Genomic DNA, 22,228 nt, shown 5'->3' on the forward strand with positions numbered 1-22,228 from the left:
TAAAGGTTGAGAAATGCTGTTTTAGGGGAAGGCTACAAAAAGCTGTCTCAGAGGTTGAAACTGTCAGTTTCAACTGTAAAGAATGTAATCAGGAAATGGAAGGCCACAGGCATAGTTGCTGATAAACCCAGGTCTAGCAGGCCAAGAAAAATACAGGAGCAGCATATGCGCAGGATTGTGAGAATGGTTACAGACAACCCACAGATCACCTCCAAAGACCTGCAAGAACATCTTGCTGCAGATGGTGTATCTGTACATTGTTCTACAATTCAGCGCAATTTGCACAAAGAGCATCTGTATGGCATGGTGATGAGAAAGAAGCCCTTTCTGCACTCACGCCACAAACAGAGTCGCTTGCTGTATGCAGATGCTCATTTAGACAAGCCAGATTCATTTTGGAACAGAGTGCTTTGGACTGATGAGACAAAAATTGAGTTATTTGGTCATAAGAAAAAGCACTTTGCATGGCGAAAGAAGAACACCGTATTCCAAGAAAAAGCACCTGCTACCTACTGTCAAATTTGGTGAAGGTTCCATCATGCTGTGTGGCTAGTTCAGGGACTGGGGCCCTTGTTAAAGTTGAGGGTAGGATGAATTCAACCCAATATCAACAAATTCTTCAGGATAATGTTCAAGCATCAGCCACAAAGTTGAAGTTATGCAGGGGTTGGATATTCCAACAAGACAATGACCCAAAACACAGTTGGAAACCTACAAAGGCATTGATGTAGAGGGAGAAGTACAATGTTCTGGAATGGCCGTTACAGATCCCTGACTTGAATATCATCGAAAATCTATAGGATGATTTGAAGTGGGATGTCCATCCTCGGCAGTCATCAAATTTAACTGAACTAGAGAGATTTTGTATGGAACAATGGTCAAAAATACCTCCATCCAGAATCCAGACACTCATCAAAGGCTATAGGAGGCGTCTAGAGCAGACATGTCAAACTCCCTACCATTGGTGGGCCGCTTCGACTGCCATACGTGCATCAGCGGGCCGCACTATAACAAATACTATTATACTATTATGCAAAGTTACTGTAGCTTTCTTTCCAATACTGAAAACTTTAAAAAAGGTAACACTTAAAGATTAAAGAAAAGCAATTTATTTCCTTACAATCTCTGTACAACAGCATACCATTAGAGTCTTAGCCTCTTAGCTAGGTCCTTATATAGGAGTCTTACAGTCTGAGATCTATTTCTTTTGTCCCGACACTTGGCATCTCTTATTAGTAACCAGTTCGTCAATATCAGACTTGAAATCTTATGCAGCTGCAACTTTTATGAGGGATGAAAGGAGCTCGACAGTAAGTCTTGAGCGATGCTGGGTTTTGGTACCTTTCATTAACGAAAACAATTGCTCACAAAGGTAAGTTCTTCCAAACACAGACCGTACTCTCGATGCCAACTTACGGATCTGCACATACGAGGGTGGCAGGTAAGCATGCAAGCCTGGCACACCAACTTCGTTGTGTGTTGCCTTCAGAATAGAATCTGACTGCAGTTCAATCAATTCCATTTGGATATCCTCAGGCGCATTCTCAACGTTGTAAGAGTATGATGACATAAACAGCGCAAAGTCCTGTTCGTGTGAACTGAAATCACGAAAAGACTCACTGAATTCATTGCTCAGTAATTCAAGTTGGATAACAAATCCTCCAAAAATCAAATTGTCATTTGAATGCTTAAGACCCTGACATGTAGGAAAATGGACAAGATTCTCATTTCTTAAATGATGTGTCCACAGACGAATCTTGCCTTGGAAGCTTTTCACATCACTGTACATTGTAGTTACAAGTCTGTGTTTTCCTTGTAACTTCAAATTCTAGTTATACAAATGTCCAGTCAAATCCACAGCAAATGCCAAGTCCTGCACCCACATGTCATCATTCAGAAAACTCACATCTTTTCCTTTCATCTCTAGAAACAATGTTATTTCTTCTCGCAGCAGGAAGAACCTCTTTAGTACTTTGTGACAGGATAAGCAAAATACCTCCGTATAATAAGGAACGGTGTCAAATTCACTTCCTACATCCTCCAATAATGAAGTAAACTGTCGATGATTTAGTCCACATGCACGAATGAAGTTGACTGTTTGTGTAACTGGTCTAGTTTCAAAACCTGTGAGCACAACGATTGTTGGTGGATTATGCAGTGGAAGTGAGCAAACTTGCAATCAGGTTCTTTCTCACATATTTTTGACAACAGCCTCGCACCAACACCGTTAGTGTGTCCCACCATTGTAGCAGCACCATCTGTTGCCAAATAAACAAGCTTTTCCATAGGCAGAGTGTACTGAGAAAGAACTTCTTCAACCTTGTTGAAAATGTCCTCACTGGTAGTTGTGTCATGCAAGGGAACAAGTTCCAACAACTTCTCTGTAATTTCTAAGCTTGTGTCACAAGCACTTATAAATATAGCAAGCTGTGCAATGTCCGTTACACCCGTCGACTCATCAATGGCAATCGAAAAGCACTCTAATTCAATTGACTTATTTCGAAACTGTTCCCTCAAGTTGCCGGCCATGTCATCAATTCTATCAGTGACTGTATTCCGTGTTAGTGATGTATCTTTGAAAGTGTTTGCTTTTTCAGGACATACGATCTTTGCTGCTCTCACAATGCACTGCTTAATGAAATCTCACTCAGTATACGGTTTAGCATTGCTCGCAATAAGTTCAGCCAGTGCATAACTAGCTTTTACACAAGCCACGCCTTCTTTATGCACCTTGAAGAAAAGTGTCTGCTGTTTAATTAGATTACTTTTCATTTCTCGCATTTTATCTTCTCGCAATTTTTCTGTGTATTTGTCGTGAGTTTCACGGTGGGTTTTGTAGTGCCGTTTAATATTGTATTCTTTTGGTACAGCAATGACATTATTGCAAATCAGACAATGAATTTTGCCATTTGTCATACAAAAATATAACAGTTCCCATTTCTCTTGAAAGATACGATGATAAGCTACGGATTTTGTAGCTTTCTTTTCACCTTGGTCGAGGTCATTGTACCCTTCATACTGCAATGCAAATATTTCATTTTAAATTAAATGACAAAGACATAGGCCTATCAATTAACGCATGTTTGGCATTGTGCGGCTCAAAATTTTACTTTACTAAGTTTACTTCAAAGTTTATATTGTAAAATAAGCCGATATACAAAAAGCCCCCTGACCTACACTAATTTTACAAACTCAAAATCACAAAAATTTGTTAATGAACAACTCACCAACTTCTCGCGTCCACTTCAGATCTTCAGCTGTAGTCTGCACTAACTGTTCGTTACAATACTACCACAAAATTGCGTAAAACTAGAGCAGAGAAACGTGAAAATATGCAAGCTATTACTACTCATGATGGTCAATTCTGCCCAGTGGCCAGGCTGCTGCAGCCTAGCACTTCAGTTGCGACGTCGTGGCTCATTAACATTGGTCAAGGCTTGGGTGGTGGGGGTGCAGTGTCATGCCTAGGGTATCAAGGAGCTGACAACGCAGCTGCAACTATACTAGCAGATGACGTTTCCGGTACCATAATGCCATGGGAAAATGCGCTTTTGGCAGAAGTAAGAAAAGTCAATAAGTAACGCCGAAGATGCAGAATGATTCAATGACAAACGATAGTAAGTGCTAACTAGGATCTGTGATGCGGGCCGCATAGATTTCTGTAATAGAGTTCTGTGTTTGACATGCCTGGTCTAGAGGCTGTTATATTTGCAAAAGGAGGCTCAACTAAGTATTGATTTAATATCGCTATTGGGGTGCCCAAATTTATGCACCTGTCTAATTTTATTATGATGCATATTGCATATTTTCTGTTAATCCAATAAACTTAATGTCACTGCTGAAATACTACTGTTTCCATAAGGCATGTCATATATTAAAAGGAAATTGCTACTTTGAAAGCTCAGCCAATAATAAACAAAAATTCAAAGAATTAAAAGGGGTTTCCAAACTTTTTCATATCACTGTATAAACACCTTATTTGTTGTTACTCTAGGTCAATATTCATCCATGCCACACATTAAAGTTCAAGCCATGCATTGTATTTTGATATTTTCAATACTTGATTACTTAAATGATAATGTGGTAACTTCTTGATGGATATATCACTATTTTAAGCTGTTGTTATTGTTAGTATTTATATATTTTACATCATATTATAGACAAAGACACAATATTGTTTATTTTAATTATGGAGGTACTTTTAATAAAAGAACAAATAATGGGATTTTTGTTGTAGAATCGAAAGTAAAGAGTATCATAAAATTTCACCATCATTAACATCAAATACGAAAATTATGGTATTATGATATCCTTAGAATGTGTATAGGCATGTACTTAACACAAATCACACCTGTATGTTTCAGTAGTTGCGCTAAATATATTCCTGTTTAACAGAATTTTTTTGTGTAAATTTAATAAAATAGTACAAAATTAGCAAATGAATCATAGTAATATCTACACAATGCCTGCTGTAAACGTCATTGTCTTTTTTTTTTCTTCAAATCATAGAAAAAGGAAGAGACTAACAAAAAAGAAATGAGGGGAAATGAGCATGCCATTCTTAAGCTTAACTATTTTTGCTGTGGGTTTGTTTTCTGATAAAGAAGTGTTTAATTTTTCTTTTTTCCTTGTGTGTGCTGCATTTCATTCATTTTTAATGTTAGGCACATAATTTAGCTCTCCTGTTATTTTTAACCATCTTAATGTAAAGTCAGACAATTGCCTTCAAAACTTGGTCAGTAATTAACACTAATTGTGTGCTATTAAAGTCATGTAAACCAGCATGTTCTTTTACTATTACTGACAACATTTATCATATTAGTCATGGAGTCAACACCTGTTAATTTTTTGGCCATTTTTGTAATCTTCATATGTTGCTAACTGCTGAGTATTATCTGCTTGAAATTAAATATTTAGATTTTTTAACTAACTGAAAAGTGCAAGCCATCCTGCTGTGTTTAGAAAATCCATTTTAAAAGAATCACATTCAAAAATTCCAGTAAAGTTGTTTTTTTTTTTTTGTTTTTTTTAAACTATTTTTGGTCAGGACCTACGGTACATGCAGTATTACAGTGCATTAATTTGCTGCATGCAAATACAGTACATCCAAAACTTGTAGCATGCTGTTGGTAATGAGGTAACTGTATCTGTACATTTAGGAACCACAACAGAATTGTTTTTTCATCTTTTCCTCTGACTGATAAATAGGAAAATCCAAATTGCATGACTGGTATTCAGTATTATCATTCTGGATTCTAGTTCAATATACTGTATGGGTACAGCTCGCAGATCTTTTACAGCATTCTTGTTTGGCTATTTTGTGTTTGTTTATAGCACAATTTATTGTTTTTAATCTCCTGTAAGGTGAGTAAGCCACTGAAAAAACAAACATTTGTTAATTTTAGCCACCACTGTTGTTATCATGTAACATTTGTTAGAAAATACAGATATGATATGTAGAAAATGAAATAAATACAAATTAGCTAATAGTGAGTTGAAACTAGTTTAACTGATCTGTGGTTTGATGTTATTTTTATTTATTTATTTATTAATTCAATTATTAATTTATTTTTGCAGGATGAATTGGCTCCCAGAAGAACTTTTAACAGTTTATCATTCTCCACTGAAAGAACAGTTTCAGGTGTCCCTAGTGGTCCATTTGTTACTGTTTCTATTTGGCTCAGGAATTGTCTATTGCAGCATCACACTGTTTAGCCTAACAGTGAGGCTGTTAACTATACCTCTAACTGTTATTCATTGGTGAGATTCCTTACCTTTCTTATTATTGTCTATATGTCATTTTAGTAATACAAGTGTAAAGTGGTGCATTTTCTTAATTAACATTGTTTATTTTCTATGTAATAGTGCAATTAGGAATATCAGTTTTTCAAGACACACGTCAGAGAAAAAAACACTAACTTGTGGTCTCAAACACAATGTGGTAGTTTATTTCTTTAACCTTTCTCTGGACCTTAAAAAAACAAAAACATTGTCTTCATCAAAGTTTATATCATAATCCAAAGTTTCCTTTCTCCTAATCTCTACAGTGAAAGTCGTAATATCATATTCCTTCTTTTAACTTTTTTTAAAGATTTTCATACAAATATTTTCCAATAACACTTAATTTACTTTTAGTGTACAACCTTTTTCTCATGTCAAATCTGCTAAAATAATACATAATACAAATATTCATATGGACTTCATCATCTATAATAGATTTTAAAGTTTGGCTTTCACTTTGAATGTTTAATTTAAAAATAGTGAAGAAAGAATGTCTTTCATTTTTTATGGCAGAAAGAAGATTGGCGATAACCAAGATTGGTGTGTCTTGGGCTTGGAATTCTATGTAAATATGGTTAACCCTGAATGTCTATTGGGATACAGCTATTATGATTCAATGAACACTGTTAAGGCCAAATAACTTGCAGGACAGTATTCTGCAACCATCCACTGGATGAAGTAACATTATACTGCAAAAAATTCATGAACATTTCTATGAGTTTTACTCTAAGGTAACTCACTCATCAATACTCATGAGTGGGTCAGAGTTTACAAACCAAACACAACGGCGTGTAAATGAGCAACTATAGGTATGCTGCAAAAAGGCAAAATGTTTGCAATCAAGTGGAAGGAAAAGAAAGACATTAGCCCCTTACTAAGCACTGTTCACAATACAGCAACTGTCAATGTTCGTGTCAGAAGAAATGTGGAAGTCATTAAGCCTTGTGCTGTGGTAGCATACAATAACACTATTTAAAGCATTGCTCATGCAGATCAGGCACTGACATTCTCCTCTGTCATGTGCAAGCAACAGCAAAAATATTATAAGAAAAGTGTGAAAAGAACCTTCTTTCTACTGTCTTAATTTTAGAATATGGCTGTGCATTAGTGACTGTTTCAAAACATGTTACACGACGTACATGTATAAATCTGCATCAGTACAGCAGTGGTAACTAGACATACTTTTCCTACTTTGTTTATGTTGAAGTTTTGGTAGTTACATATTTGTTACACATGATATAATTTTTTTGCTGAAAAAAAATTCAACATTTTTAACTTTAAACATAACACTAATGAGACTATAGAAACACTCCACACAAAAGTAATATATTTTTTTAATATGTTACTTACCCGATGTAGTTTATAGTGATGGCTGAGAAAAGTTTTTAATGACATATATTCATGCAAAACAGATTAAAAACACTTTTGGATGTTTATGGTGGCCAACATTGGACAACAGCAAATAATATCAAAATGTCCATGAAACAAAGCTCACATTACTCAGTTTGCATAATCTACAAATGAAGTTATCTAGTTGTAAGCTTACAATGTTATAAATTACATGAATTTTTACTAAAATGTTGTTAAGTCACTTTCAGAAAAGTCTCTTGTGAACTAAAATGGTGCTCGGACATGCCTAAGCATTTGTATTTAACATTGCCCTTTCATTAGACACTAGTCCAGCACAGTAACAGGTTATTCATTAACTGGCATTGTGTTTTATGTGATATTGGCAGTGCAAAGTTTACTGAGAGACATGTACAGGTAAATGTTGAAAAAAAATCTTTTTGTAAACTGTGTCTCATTAGCTGAACAAGTAAATTAAATTATATAAATAGTTCTAGTGCTAAAGAGTGAAGCGTTGACTGAAATTTTCTAAGTGTCTGTATATTATATTTCATTCACAACTACATGAGTTTGTTTTTTCCTTTGCCTAATCTATGGACTGAGTACTCTGATATTTAAATCCACTGTTTTCTTCAACAGGAACATGTGACTCATTTAGCCTGAAAGACTTCTCTCTTAGACTTCTTTGCCCAACAGATGGTTGTCTAGGTTCTCTAAGTCCAAGTTTTCTGTGTTTTATCATTACCCCCAGCAATGTGTGTATAAGCAGCTATGTTCTTGAAAGCTAAGATAAAAATTGTTTTCATAGATGTGTTTGGGCCTTGACTGTGCTTTTTAATGATTAAATTTAAATTTTTCAAGCATTTAAACAAAGTATTACCCATTCCTACAATATATCCAACTAATAAAATAGCAATGAACCTTATCTGTATAAGCCAGTATATGCCGGTGAGGACAGGAGAATGAAGAAAAAAATTAAATCAGAGAAATAGACAAAGAAAAATATATAGCATGTAACTACCATGAGGCTTAGTGCAACTAGGGTACACACAGAAAATTTTCCAATAATCCTCATTGAAAGCAAATATCTATGTTTTAGATTGTTTTATGTTATGTCAAGTTTTCAGACATTTTTAAGCATTTCATTTGAAAGAGCTTTTTCATTTTCTGAAAGAAATTTGAAATTAGAAATCAAGGCTAGGAGAACCTAATGGACAACGTTTATTACAGCAAATTGATCCTGATGGATACTGTTACATTATGGGTTGCCAGATGAAAGATATCACTCCTTTCAAAATATTCTGTAATATTCTGCTGTTCTATTACATAGTGTAATTGAGTATTGATTATCCAGTCTAAGTGCTGACAATCATAAGGTTTTGTTGAGGTTATTGAAGAGGTTAATGGAAATGTTGACACACAAACTATTATTTTTCTTCATTTTGTTGTATGTCTTGAAATGGGCATTTATGCACCATTTTAACAGTGTCACTTTCTTTTCTGCTGAATAGCTCATTGGTTTTGTCAAATAAAATGCTCAAATTGTCAATAGATTAAGGGAAAATATGTTAAGTAAAAAAGATGAATATATTTTGTCAGTCAGACATTTTCTAACCCTCTTAGTCCTGAACAGGGTTGTGGGGGTCTGGTGGAGCCTATCCCACCTAGCATAGGGTGCAAAGCAGGAACAAACCCTTGACAGGGCACCAGTCCATTTCAGGATGGAATATATTTTGTGACTGTGTTCAGAATTTCTAGTCATGAATTGGATTTCTTTTTATTTGTGTTCAGTAACAAATAGGTATCATTCATCTAGCATTTTAACTCATTAAGGCAATTCATGAAAATACTGATTTTGAAAAAAAGTAGCAATAGTCTTTAAGTACAGCTAAATGCCATTCAGATATGAATGCAAGTGAATATTATGCTTATAAACTATATCTATTAATGGTAGCAAAGAAAGATGACAGTAATTGGTAGTGTTACAATCTGCAGGAGTAATTAATTTTGAAGGATATTTTAATGATTAGAATTTATAGTTTTGAAAGCTTTTAATAATTACAGGATAAACTCTTGTACACGTGAATTCTGCATTAAATCAGTTTACAAAATTGAAAAGGTTCAAATTTTTATTTTAGTTTCTTTCTTAATTATAGGCCTGTATCTAAAACAAGTGGTAAAGAATTTGTATCTTATGGACAGGCAATTTGGATTGTTTTACTGCTTGTCATTTGCTGGACAACATGTGGAGCTCTGGCCTTGATCATCACCTATGGTATCTCCTTTTATAAGGTGAGAAAGCTTATTCAGTAATATATCATTCTTTTTTTAATTATTCCTGTGACTTTCCTGTACAACGCCATTACTAGGATGAGTGTTGATTTTCTTGATCAAACAGCGCATAGAGAGTAAAAATCAGTATATGGCTTCAAGTAGAATGCTTTGATGGCATATTTTTATTCCCCCGCAGTGAATTTAGTCAAACCTTTCAGTTCAAGCTTGTCCTTATGGAGGACACTTAGAGAATTTTTTTAATTTATTTTGCAAATATGCAATTTTTGTAAATTGAGAAATTTATTGTCCTTTCACCAAACACAACCCAGTTAAAAAAGCAATTAGAGTCAGCTTTTTAATAGTTTAATTAACAAACGGAGAGGTGATAAAAGGTGTAATGAGGTAATAAAAGATGTAATGAATGTATAACTTTTGGACTTAGTGTTCAAGTCTCCTAGAAGTACTACAGAATTAGTAAATGGCACCATTTTGCTGATTATAGCCACTGCCATTAGAAAAACAGAACATTTTAAATAGATATTAGGTAAATATGCTTAAGAAGTCCAAGTTCCTGTTTCTCTGACTTTAATCATTTTGAGGTAACCCTTTCATTCTGAGTTTATTAGAAACACTACATTTATCCTAACTCTCCTTTTGGGCAGCTCTAGAACCTGAAAGAACTAATGGGTGATCAAGAAGTTCTGCACTAGATGCTCCCGTTTTGTGTGTGCCTCTGCCGCAAGGTGCCTTGCTCATTAGTCCCTTGCCAGTGAGCACCAGTTGTAAGCATGGGTATATGTGTGGATTACAGTATTGTTGTTAGAACTTTGGGTGCAGGGAATCAGAATGTGATTCATTCTTTGTCTGGACACAGTGTTCCCAAAATAGAATGGTAGAAATGCCATACTAATCCATGAAAATGTAATTGCTCTTTGACATAAGTTCTGCATTGCTGATTAAATCCCTCTGCTGTCATTCTACTCTGTTTTCTAGGCCATTGCAATTCCACAAACAATTGCCAGATGGTTTATTGCCATTTTTTGTTTTTTTTTTTGGCTTATTTTTTAATCCTATTTTTAGGAAGTTGATTTAACCCACCTGTTAAAATACACTTTGAGGTTTGAGAAATGGATGGGTGGATGAGTCAATAAATTGAGGGATATACGGTACTGGTAATATTATAGGAGCTTCTGTCTCAGTTTCAGTTCACATTGTGCATGTGACAGGCACAATGGTACAGATTTCAATGTTACAGTCTCATTAATCAATTTCCTGGATTTAAGTCACATATCTAATTGATGCCTCTGTAGAACTTAATGTTCTTTCTCTGTATTTAAATTGATTTTACCACAGGCAAAAATGTTTTCTTCACCCATCCCAAAGATGTGTGCATTATGTTGATAAATCAAATTCTTCTAGCTCAGCATGGATTTGTGCTCAAGTGGGCTCTATGGTAAACTGATCCATCATCTGTCTCATATTTCATCTATCTACAGTGCGTTTAAAACAGTGCTTCCCAACCTTTGTGGTGTCACCACTCAGATTTTCACATGCCAGTGTCTGAATTGCCATGAATTTACGTAGAGCGATCGATTGAGCCCTGGTCCCCCTTGGTGAATTGAGCAAAATCGTCAAAGTGATTCCACACAATTACCAGAGCATTAGGTGAACCAAATGCTTTTTCTCCTTAATGAATTCAGCATGACTTTCAGAGCGGGATTGAGGAGGTGGTTCAACTGTGATGCTGCCACTGTGAATCGAGCATGATTGTCGTTGGGTAAGGGCGGGGTTCTGTCCAGGGTCGGCTATGGCCCAACAACAGTGCCATCATGGCCCACAGGTTTTGAAGTACTGCTTTAGTAAGTATTTGGCCTCTGTTGATTAATTCTTATTTTGCTCTGTTGCAAAGCTAAATTAAAAGAAAATACAAATGTGATTTACTTCTAGGGCGGCACGGTGGCGCAGTGGGAAGTGCTACTGCCTCGCAGTTAGGAGACCCGGGTTTGCTTCCCGGGTCCTCCCTGTGTGGAGTTTGCATGTTCTCCCCATGTCTGCGTGGGTTTCCTCCGGGACATTCAGGTTAGATGCATTGGCGATTCTAAATTGTCCCTAGTGGGTGTTTGTGTGTGTGTGTGTGTGTGTGCCCTGCGGTGGGCTGGAACCCTACCCAGGGTTTGTTTCCTGCCTTGCGCCCTGTGTTGGCTGGGATTGGCTCCAGCAGACCCCCATGACCCTGTAGTTAGGATATAGCGAATTGGATAATGGATGGATAGATATTCGCTCCTTGTATGACAATGTAAATTGGGTGAGTAATTCAATTTTCTAGAGATCACACCAATTATGTTAAAAATGTTCAACTAAGTTTATTCTGAATTCACTTGTGTTCAGTTATGTGATTGCACAATGTATAGCCCTGCTGTCATGATGACAAAGGAGCTGTCTGTGGAATTTCAAGATGAAGTTTTTTTTTTATACTCTGTATGTAAAGCGACCTTGGGTTTGTGAAAGGCGCTCAATAAATGTAACTTATTATTATTATTTTTAAGTTTCTAGAAGCAAAAAAATCTGGAGAAGATTATAAAGTCCATTGTAACGAATTGGGGAAAAAATTACACACTCCATACAGCACCACAATCAATTTGACATACCAAACTGGGCGAGTGGACACGAATGGCAATTGTTGGAAAAGTGATCAAGGGTACAACCACAATACTGAGAGATTTGCAGAGCTGTTTAACTGAAATGGGAGAAACTGTCTTGATATCAATATATTCAGCACTTCACAGGTTCTGGGTTTTTGTGATAATGGTAAGAAAGGAGCCACTTCTGAATAAGGCAAACAGAAAGTCATGTTTGCAGCTTGTTAACATCAATGTGACAAAATGTGAAACATTTTTAGAGAAAATTGTGTGGTTTGATGACACTAAAGTTGAACTTTTTAACTCGAAAATAAACCCAATACAATCCAACACTCAGGTAACACCTTTCTTGCCAACAAGCAACGACAGTGAAACCTGGAGGGGTGTGTTTGGGAAGAATCCGGTCTGAACTCAAACAGTGCTTTGTTATTGGACTTCTGTGCTAGTAACAGTTTGTCCACAATGTTCAAGCATAAAGGTGTTCATAAGTGCACTTGGCATCAGAGTGCCATAGGTCGTAGGTAGATGATCGATTTCATAGTCATGCCATCAGTTCTACCACCATATGTCTTAGACACACTGGTGATAAAAGGGGCTTAGTCACTGATCACTCCCTAGTTATGAGGTGGATCAGAAGGCAGGGTAAGATGCCAGATAGACCTGGCAAGCCCAAACACATATAGTGTGGGTGTGCTGGGAATGTTTGGTAGATGACCCTGTACGGTAAATCTTCAACTTGCACCTCCGGCAAATTTCTCTTACATTCTGAGAGAGGTGACTTCATTCCTCAGATGGCTGCACAGAGCTGCGGATGTAAGGCCATTGGTACCTGTCATGGTGGTAATCCCCGATCCTGGTGGTGGACACCAGTAATAAAGAGAGCCATTAAACTGATTTTCGAGCATGGTTAGGTGACTCAGGAGAGAAAAGCAGTACAGTAATCCCTCGCTACTTCGCGGTTCACTTTTCACGGATTCACGACTTCGTGGGTTTTTAAATACAAGTGATTGCCCGCCTATCGCGGAAGTTATGTTCCAGACCCATCAGCAACAGGAGAAAATCTGCGATATAGAAAGACCATATAAATAAACATTTTTATAGTTTAAGCCTTAAAATACCCATCCCACATGCTTTAAATACATGTAAACTTATAAAACACACTTTGTTAACACATATGATATGTGGATGTCGGGCTAAGGATATGAGTAACATCTCACTATTATAAAACATTTTAACATCACGCAAGACAAGACAGTGAGACAGGAAAATTGGTGATGTACAGGCTTTTAAATTATTGACACGCAGAGCGACAAGCAGCACAAAGTCCACTTCTCCTTAGCGTTCATTCAGCTCCCCACCCCCTTGACAATGCGAAGTGGCAGGAGCGTACTGCGCTTCCGGGGAGGGGGGGTTTGAGCGAAGGTGCGTTCAGCTCTCACACACCCACACACACACACACACTCCTCCTCCTCCTTCCGAACGCGCAGAGCGACAAGCAGGCATTTTGGCAGAAGCAGCACAAAGTCCATTTCTGCTCAGCGTGAGTTCAGCTGCCCCCCTTCACAAAGCGAGTGCAGACACATTGACGTCTGATCGCTGTGTGCAGTGTTGGTCTGAGGTGTTTAAGAATGTAGAAAGTGTTTAAGAGCATAGGAAGTGTTTATAAGAGCGTGGAAAGGTTAACAAGAGAGTGAGAAAGGTTTATAAGAGTGTGGGAAGGGTTTATAAAGCCTTAAAATATGTATAAATAATAAAATAAATATAGGTTGCTACTTCGCGGATTTTCACCTATCGCGGGGGGCTCTGGAACGTAACCCCCGCGATAGGTGAGGGATTACTGTACTTCACCTATGCAGTTTCTAGTAGGGATTGAGGATAGTCTGACATCCTAAATCCCACCAACACATCTTCCTTTGAGGAAAGAGAGTCAGGGCACTCAGAGGAGGACTCACCCTGGACAGCTGGGGAGATGATATCTCTCGGCTTGCCAGGGAATGCCTCGATATCACCCTGGAAAAGTTGGAAGAGGTGGCAGGGAAAAGGAGTGTCTGGGCATTATTATTTAAACTGCTGCCCCGCCACTGGGATCCAGATAAGCGGCAGAAAATAGATAGTTGGTTGGTACCCAGAACAGGAGTCAGCGCCACCATAAATATATTGATATATATTTATTATATTTTTGCTAAAGTCAGCAACCATTGAAATGGCTTTCAAAATTGTAGTTTTAATCCAATTGAAATAAAAGATGAAAATCCATCATATTGTAGTAAATGTTCAATTTTAATAGCTGAAGTAGTAAATTGTCATCGATAGGTGAAGTAACCTGCTTTCATTTACTTGCTTCAGTATTAGTTTAAATGTTTTAGCACATAACAAGCCATATGTAAGTAAGCTATCTTACTCAGGCACCACGTTTAAAGCACAGACTAAGGCATAAATATATGTGTAAAAATAACTGAATTTTGTCAGGATATCTGATCATATAATAAGAGTTTCTGAAAATGGCTTTACTAAATGTACAAGCATTTGACACAAATTGGCACATATTTTGGCTGCAAATGCATGTGGCCCAACTTAATACTTCATGCTGCAAGGTTTAATATTAGCGTTCTCCTTCTTTCGGCTGCTCCCGTTAGGGGTTTCCACAGCGGATCATATTTTTCCATATCTTCCTGTCCTCTGCATCTTGCTTTGTTACACCCATCACCTGTATGTCCTCTCTCACTACATCCATAAACCTTCTCTTAGGCCTTCCTCTTTTCCTCTCGCCTGGCAGCTCTATCCTTTGCATCCTTTTCCCAATATACCCAGCATCTCTTCTTTGCACATGTCCAAACCAACGTAATCTCACCTCTCTGTCTTTGTCTCTGAGCTGAGCTGACCCTCTAATGTACTCATTCCTAATCCTGTCCATCCTCGTCACACCCAATGCAAATCTTACCATCTTTAACTCTGCCACCTCCAGCTCTGTCTCCTGTTTTTTGGTCAGTGCCATTGTCTCCTACCCTTATAACACAGCAGGTTTCACTACCATTCTATAAATCTTCCCTTTCACTCTTGCTGATACCCGTCTATCACAAATCACTTCTGACATTCTTCTCCACCTACTCCACCCTGCCTGCACTCTCTTTTTCACTTCTCTTCCACAGTCCTCTTTACTCTCTACTGTTGATGCCAAGTATTAAACGTATTCACCTTTGCCAACTACTCTCTGCATCCTCACCATTCTACTGACCTCCTTTTCATTTACACACATGTATTCTTTTTTGTTCCTACTGACCTTCATTTCTCTCACCCCTATAGCATATCTCCACCTCTCCTAGATCTCCTCAACCTGCTCCCTACCCTCGCTACAGATCATAATGTCATCAGCAAACATCATAGTCCATGGAGACTCCTGTCTAATCTCGTCTGTCAACCTATCCAACACCATTATTGTAAATAAGAAAGGGCTCAGAGCTGATCCCTGATGTAATCCCACCTCCTTATTGAATGCATCCATCACTCCTACCACAGACCTCCCTACTGTCACACTTCCCTTGTACATATCCTGTACAACTCTTACTGTTTATACTTCTCCACTTCCGACTTCTTCATACAATACCACAATTCCTCTTGAGGCACCCTGTCATATGCGTTCTCCAGGTACACAAAGACACAATGCAACTCCTTCTGGCCTTCTCTATACTTCTCCATCAACAACCTCAGAGCAAACATCACATCTGTGGTGCTCTTTCCTAGCATGAAATCATACTGCTGCTCACTAATCATCACCTCCCTTCTTACCCTAGCTTCCACTACTCTTTCCCATAACTTCTTGCTGTTGCTCATCAATTTTATCCCCCTGTAGTTACTACAGCTCTGCACATCCCCCTTTTTATTAAAAATCATTACCAGTACACTTCATCTCCACTCCTCAGGCATCCTGTCACTTTCCAAGATTCCATTAAACATTCTGGTTAAAAACTCCACTTACATCTCTCCTAAACATCTCCATGTTTCAATAGGTATGTCATCTGAACCAGTGGCCTTTCCATTTTTAATCCTCTTCATAGCTGTCCTTACTTCCTCTTTGCTAATCTGTTGCACTTCCTGATTCACTAGCACCACATCATTCAACTTTCTCTCTCTCTCTCTCTCTCTCTTCATTCACCAGCCTCTCAAAATACTCTTTCTATCTGCTCAACACATCCTCCTCGCTTGTGAGTATCTTTTCATCTTTATATTTTATCACCCTAACCTGCTGCTCATCTGTCCCAGCTCAGTCTGTCTGTCCAGCCAATCAGTACATCTCCTTTTCTCCCTCCTTAGTGTCCAACCTCTCATACAACTCATACTCCTTTCTTTAGCCTTCACCACCTCTCTCTTCATCTTATGCCTTATCTCCTTGTACTTTTGTCTACTTTCAGCATCTCTGTGTATCCCACTTCACCTTCACCAACCTCTTCCTCTGTATACTCTCCTGTACTTCCCCATTCCACCACCAGGTTTTTTTTCCTCCTTCCTCTCTCCACATGTCACACCAAGCACACTTCTTGCTGTCACCCTTACTACTTCTGCTGTAGTTGCCCAGCTGTCTGGTAACTCTTCACTACCACCCAGTTCCTGTTTTACCTCCTCCCTAAACTCAACCTTGCCGTCTTCCTTCCTAATACTAATGTTAGTATCGCAAGTAATGGATTAATAGATTACAAAATGAGTCCCACACAGTGCTCCTTCTGAAATGGTTTTACTGAAAAATGACCCATTACTCTATTATTATTATTATTATTATTATAAGGGAGTTTAAAATGCTTGATAATTCCATATATTTTGTTAACAAACACCCAGTCCAAATTCGTAATGGTTTCCCTTTCAGAAGGAAATATCAATGAATAATCAAACACAGGTTTGACTAACTGATGAAAAAGTAGAGAGAAATTATCCTTTTCAAATCTTGTAAAAGTATCAAATAAAATGTGTCTCTGAAATTTTATTAAACTTACACCATGTGTCATAAAATTCATTCACATGGTTTTGCAGGGGTTAACTTGTATGTAAAAAGTTGCCATTTGCTGTACTTAATGCCACATATAACAAAATGCATTATGTGATTAAAAAAAGTACATTTTTTTGATTTTGAAAATGTTATTTAAATGATATAGAAAATGTTATTTAAATGATATAGTCATTGTTTTGCATGTCATCCTGTTGTTCATCTCTTAAGAAGTTATCTGACATATCCTCCAAGTCACTTACCTGTACATACTTTTGCTGTGGTAAGAGTATACCTTGGCAGTATGGTAGATGGATTGTAGCTGCCAACTTGCTTAGAATTACTGAAACATGTATGCAGACTGTTGCTAAGGATAGAATGGACTGGTCTGTCCAGTGGAGGATATTACTTTTTGCACTTTCTGTAAGATATACTTTCTATGAAAATCAATGTAGTGCAATGCATGTTTGTAGTGTAACTTTTTATTTAAAATTAATACTGTTGTTTTCATCAGGTGATCAGGCTGCAGACATCAGAGAGGACACTGAAAAATGTGCTTAATTTGGTAAGTGTATGTGTATTTCACTTTCAGGTCCATAATAAAAATAATGCTCTAAATATTTTATAAGACACTAGATTTTCCCATTACTATTAGAATACATGCTTACCAGAAGTAATTTACTTTATTAGAAGAAGACTACTTGTAATCAACTTACATTATAGGATAACAATAAGATAAACAGTGGTAAATTAAAATACATTTTTCATCGGCATAGTCATTACTATATAGTGACACATATTTACGTATATGCCAGCAAGTGTATGGCCTGTATTTTCTGATTGAAAGAACAGTTTTTACAGTAATATCATATAAATAACAAACTGTAAAACTGCACTTCACTCCCAGGTAAATAATCAAGTCGTGAGCTGGGAAAAGTTCGCTCACGTTCTAAGTCGGTGGGGGGATGGAATAGCCGGCTGCTGGCAGCTTGTCTTTTATCAGCACATTTAGAGGACAAAGGATGCTGGCGGAGAGGTATGAACGGATTTAAGAAGCGATTTAAGGTGGGCCGGATATACGAGTTTTTTCGTAGGCTCTGGTAATTCTAGTGTTAACTACTGGAAGTCACAATTCCCAGCTCACCTTTTCTCAACCAAACCCTCTCCGCCTCTGTCTCTGACCTACTTTCTCATGCTAATTGAGCCCTTGTGAAAACCTTCTCCCATTTAAGTCCAGGCCCACAATGGCTTCAAGATATTCTGTGACAAATATTTCTGTCTTCCCTGTTGACTACAGATAAGTAATGGTGTGTTATATTTTCGACTCCTGAAAGCTGTATCAGGTGCTCTTTATGTTCCTCACACTAGAGAGTTATAGTAGTAAGAGCTTCACTGGTCTTAGACAAGCCAAGAACTATACAGTTAGCACATTCTTCTGGTTAATAGTGGTATTGCTACCTCTAATTCCTTCACATGTTTCAGTAGATTGCCAACAAAATGCTCATCACTCCTAGTAGTATAAATTAAGAAGTTTTATCCTGTGTGCATTTCTTTCCAGTGGTCATATGCACCATCTTTAATAATATACCACTTTTCTGATTTATTTGTATACATAAGAGAGGAAGATTGGGAAAAGAATATAATTTACTGGGTGCCTAGTAACTTGATTGAAAAAATATACTGGCAGTCCTATGCCTATGTTTTGTTTCATGCATTGGATAAACATACAGTTAATAGTGATTGTTTATTTAATTGACAATGACAAACCTAATTAGAAAATAGTTAAATAATTCAGTGGTTTCTGAATTTGTATTTACTGTGCTATAAGATTTTGAAAGCTTTTTCCTGGTCTTTTTGTGTGCCATTTGTCATAATTCATGATGTTCATTTTTTTTTTTTTTTTGTTTCTGAAAGTGTTTTTGCACATGCTTTCACCTTCAGTTTTTTTTTTCCCAGTTATCCTGTTTTTGTTTTAAGTTGGTCGACAATTTGGCTGAAATAAGTGTGTGGTATTTTGTGGTGTAAGTCTTCATATTATCATCTAATTTTATTATGTTGCTTACAAAGGAAGTTTATATAATTTATTCTCTTACATGAATATCATATTTTCTGATTCAATATATATGAACTGAGGGAATGCTTACTGAGTAATTTTGTAACTGAATTTAATTTGCTTTACTAAATTTCCATTCTTGATTTTTTTTTTCTTAACCAGGCACCAAAATTGCCTCCAAAAAATGATTTGTCATCTGTGCAACGTGAAAATGAAGAGTCGAGAGAGACAGATGATGAATGTAATTCTAAATCAGTCATTCCAAATGGTAATAGTCTAGTTTCTGTGTCTACCCTGGAAGAAATTCATGACAATCTTCAGCTTCATATGAAACTGTTAACTCTCCTTGCTGTACCCGTACTTTTGAATGCGCCTTCATTTGTTTACTGGCTTAAAAATCTCAGGTAAATGATGTCATATTTGCTTGTGTTTTGCTCATGTTGTGATTTTCATAGCACCTCCTGAAGTAATCAAACATTATGCACTTTTTGTGAGTAACATGTATCAGCTTGTGGCAACATTATGTTCCAGGAAATAGCTCACAGGACTTGGACAGTAATATGATTTTACTCTTTATTTTTTTACTTATTTATTTTTTTTAATCCATACTGTTGAAAGTAAACTATCAAAATATGTCTAGTGGCTGTTTTATGTCCCTCGGTTTAATAGTGGAGACCAGTTCATTTCTTTTAAGTAAGCTTATTTATTAAAATTTTTCATGAATGTTAAGCAGTCATTTATATGTGGTTCTCCTTAGCAGATTGTTTCCTGACTCTTAAGTTTAAAATCATGATCATGATAATATTATATTCTTTTTGGCATTACTGGCTTTAGTGTCAAAGCCTACCCAGAATTTCTACGGTCATCACGAAGCTCTCCTTCCTTGGAATTACAGATTGCGATGCACCAGTGAGAGAAAATACAGTAGATCTAAAAGACTTTGTCACTAAGTTGAAACAGATTTTCAAACTTGTAAAAAAAAAAAAAAAAAATTTGAACCAATTTTTTTAAAACAAAATATCATAAAGAAGCACACATTAATCAAGCTTGCAAGTGATATTTTACCAAAATATTAACATACAGTGGTTATCAAGTGTATTCACCACCTGTGACCTTTTTACATTCTCTAACTCGACAACATCTTTTCTTTTGAGAAAAATAGATAATGATTCTATCCATCAAGTTTATTCGGTTGCCCAGCAGGTCAGTTGTTGCAATTATACTCTGCATGGGTCTCATTTATATGAGCCATACTGTATGTTGATTTATTTTACAATCTGAAGTGACCTTGTGAATCACAGCCAAAATGGAGCCAACACATTTATTATAACAACACATACAAATGACCAAGTATGAGAATAGTCATTTGTAAATTTGTACTTAATAAAAAAAATATTCATAGGGTCATTATTGACACATGTACAAAATACAATCAAATTCTTACTTGCACATTGTAAACAACATGCAAGACGTTGCCACTACCTGGAATAGTGCAAAACTTTCATAACCGGGATATTTACTTATGTGCCGCAGCATGTATTGTAAATGTAGCTGTCATTTTGCATCAGTCTCCACATAGGAGGATGAGTGTTTTAGAACTGTTGTGTCTTGTGAAAATTAAAATAATAGCATCATATGCACATATATTATAAGTTTCTTTTGTTTCTTCTTCATGTATAGCATTCTCATACAATTGTAGGATATTAGTGAAACATGACCCTCTCTATCTGAACCCATTCTAACTACCTGCTAACACAAATCTTGTCTTATAAGCTTACTGGCTTATAGTTACTTGGATCAGCCTGATCACCTGTTTGTATAACAGGATAATATATAGCTTCCACTCTTTAGGAATTTCCCCATTGTGCGAAGATTTTGAAAAGTATGTGTCAATAGTTAATATATGTACTCAATAATGTCCTTAAGAACTCAAGGATAGGTGTTATTCAGTCCTGGTGATTTGTTACTTTTCAGCCTAACTTAATCAAGGCAGTACTTCTCCCTCTTCAATTTCCAGATCACCATGTTCCGCCTTAGTGTTACCTTGTTACTTTTGGGAGATTATCTTCTTCGCATGCATATAAACTTAAAAAGAAACATTCACATTCAAAACTGTTATTAATTTCACTGTCTACATATTCTGCAGTAGCTTGCTTTTACCATTCCTAATAGCCCTCACCTCCTCCCTGACTAGTAAAATATTGAATGAATCTTTTTGAGTTGTCTTTCACCTTGTTGTGAAACATTGTTGTCCTACTTCCATTTAGCTTTCCTGATATCCTATTTAAATGTTGCTTTTATACTCTCATATATCCTACAGCTATTATTAGTCTAATATGTTTTATACTGCTGTTTTTTTTTCTTTGTAACTATTTTTTAGCTCATTATCTCTCCACCACTGAGATCACTTTAATTTCTTACTGCTTCTAAATGTTATGGTGATGCAGATGAATTTATCCTTTTAGGTTTGATTTTCATGACCACAACCATGCATTTTTATGCAACAACATCCCTTGGTTATCACATGTGTGCTTTATTCATGATTGCCTTAGCATTTAAGATGAAATGAAAAATAATGCATTGGTTGCTGCAAGCAGTAGACAAACCATCTCACTCTCCATCACTGTACTGTGACAATTTAGTACTCTTACACAAAGGTTCTGATGCTTTAATTTCATGAAATAAATTGCTTATTTAGCTTGATGTCCTGCATATAGTAGGCTGCAGTTTGCTTGGATTTTACCACAAGGCTGTACAAGCTGTAATAAAAGCTGTTAAAAAGCTGCAGTCCATAACTGACACTGTGGCTTTAGCATGTGGTTGTATGTGCGTGTGTGTGAAAGAATTAATAAGCATCAAGGACATCAGGCACACTGAGCTTTAGAGATACCCACACCTCATTACTGAAACTGCTCAAGACATGCCACATGACTAAACCAATAACCAGTAGATTAAACAGCTGCTAGCCACTTACAAAATCTTTTAAAAAAATCTGCCACCCTATTAGATGACTAGATTTAGATGTTAGATGTAAATGACTTTGCAGTGTTAGTCGATGGGGCTGTAAACTCATGGAAGCAGGGGAACTTTTGACAACTGTTTTTTGTAAATCATTAATGAATGAACTGCCATTAGTGATGCATGCAGTGTCAGTTATAC

General features: G+C 36.7%; 1 protein-coding gene across 1 annotated transcript in view; it reads left to right on the top strand.

The window, feature by feature from the left end:
- pgap1 (post-GPI attachment to proteins inositol deacylase 1) overlaps window positions 1–22,228 on the top strand; it is a 319,938-nt gene that overhangs the window by 287,973 nt on the left and 9,737 nt on the right. The window contains exons 22-25 of the mRNA XM_051930514.1: window positions 5,578–5,760; window positions 9,285–9,420; window positions 17,531–17,581; window positions 19,232–19,473. Coding sequence (XP_051786474.1) covers window positions 5,578–5,760; window positions 9,285–9,420; window positions 17,531–17,581; window positions 19,232–19,473 — 612 coding nt within the window. The remainder of the gene's footprint in view (window positions 1–5,577; window positions 5,761–9,284; window positions 9,421–17,530; window positions 17,582–19,231; window positions 19,474–22,228) is intronic.

Source organism: Erpetoichthys calabaricus, chromosome 8, assembly GCF_900747795.2.
Source record: "Erpetoichthys calabaricus chromosome 8, fErpCal1.3, whole genome shotgun sequence".
NCBI classification, from domain to species: domain Eukaryota; kingdom Metazoa; phylum Chordata; class Cladistia; order Polypteriformes; family Polypteridae; genus Erpetoichthys; species Erpetoichthys calabaricus.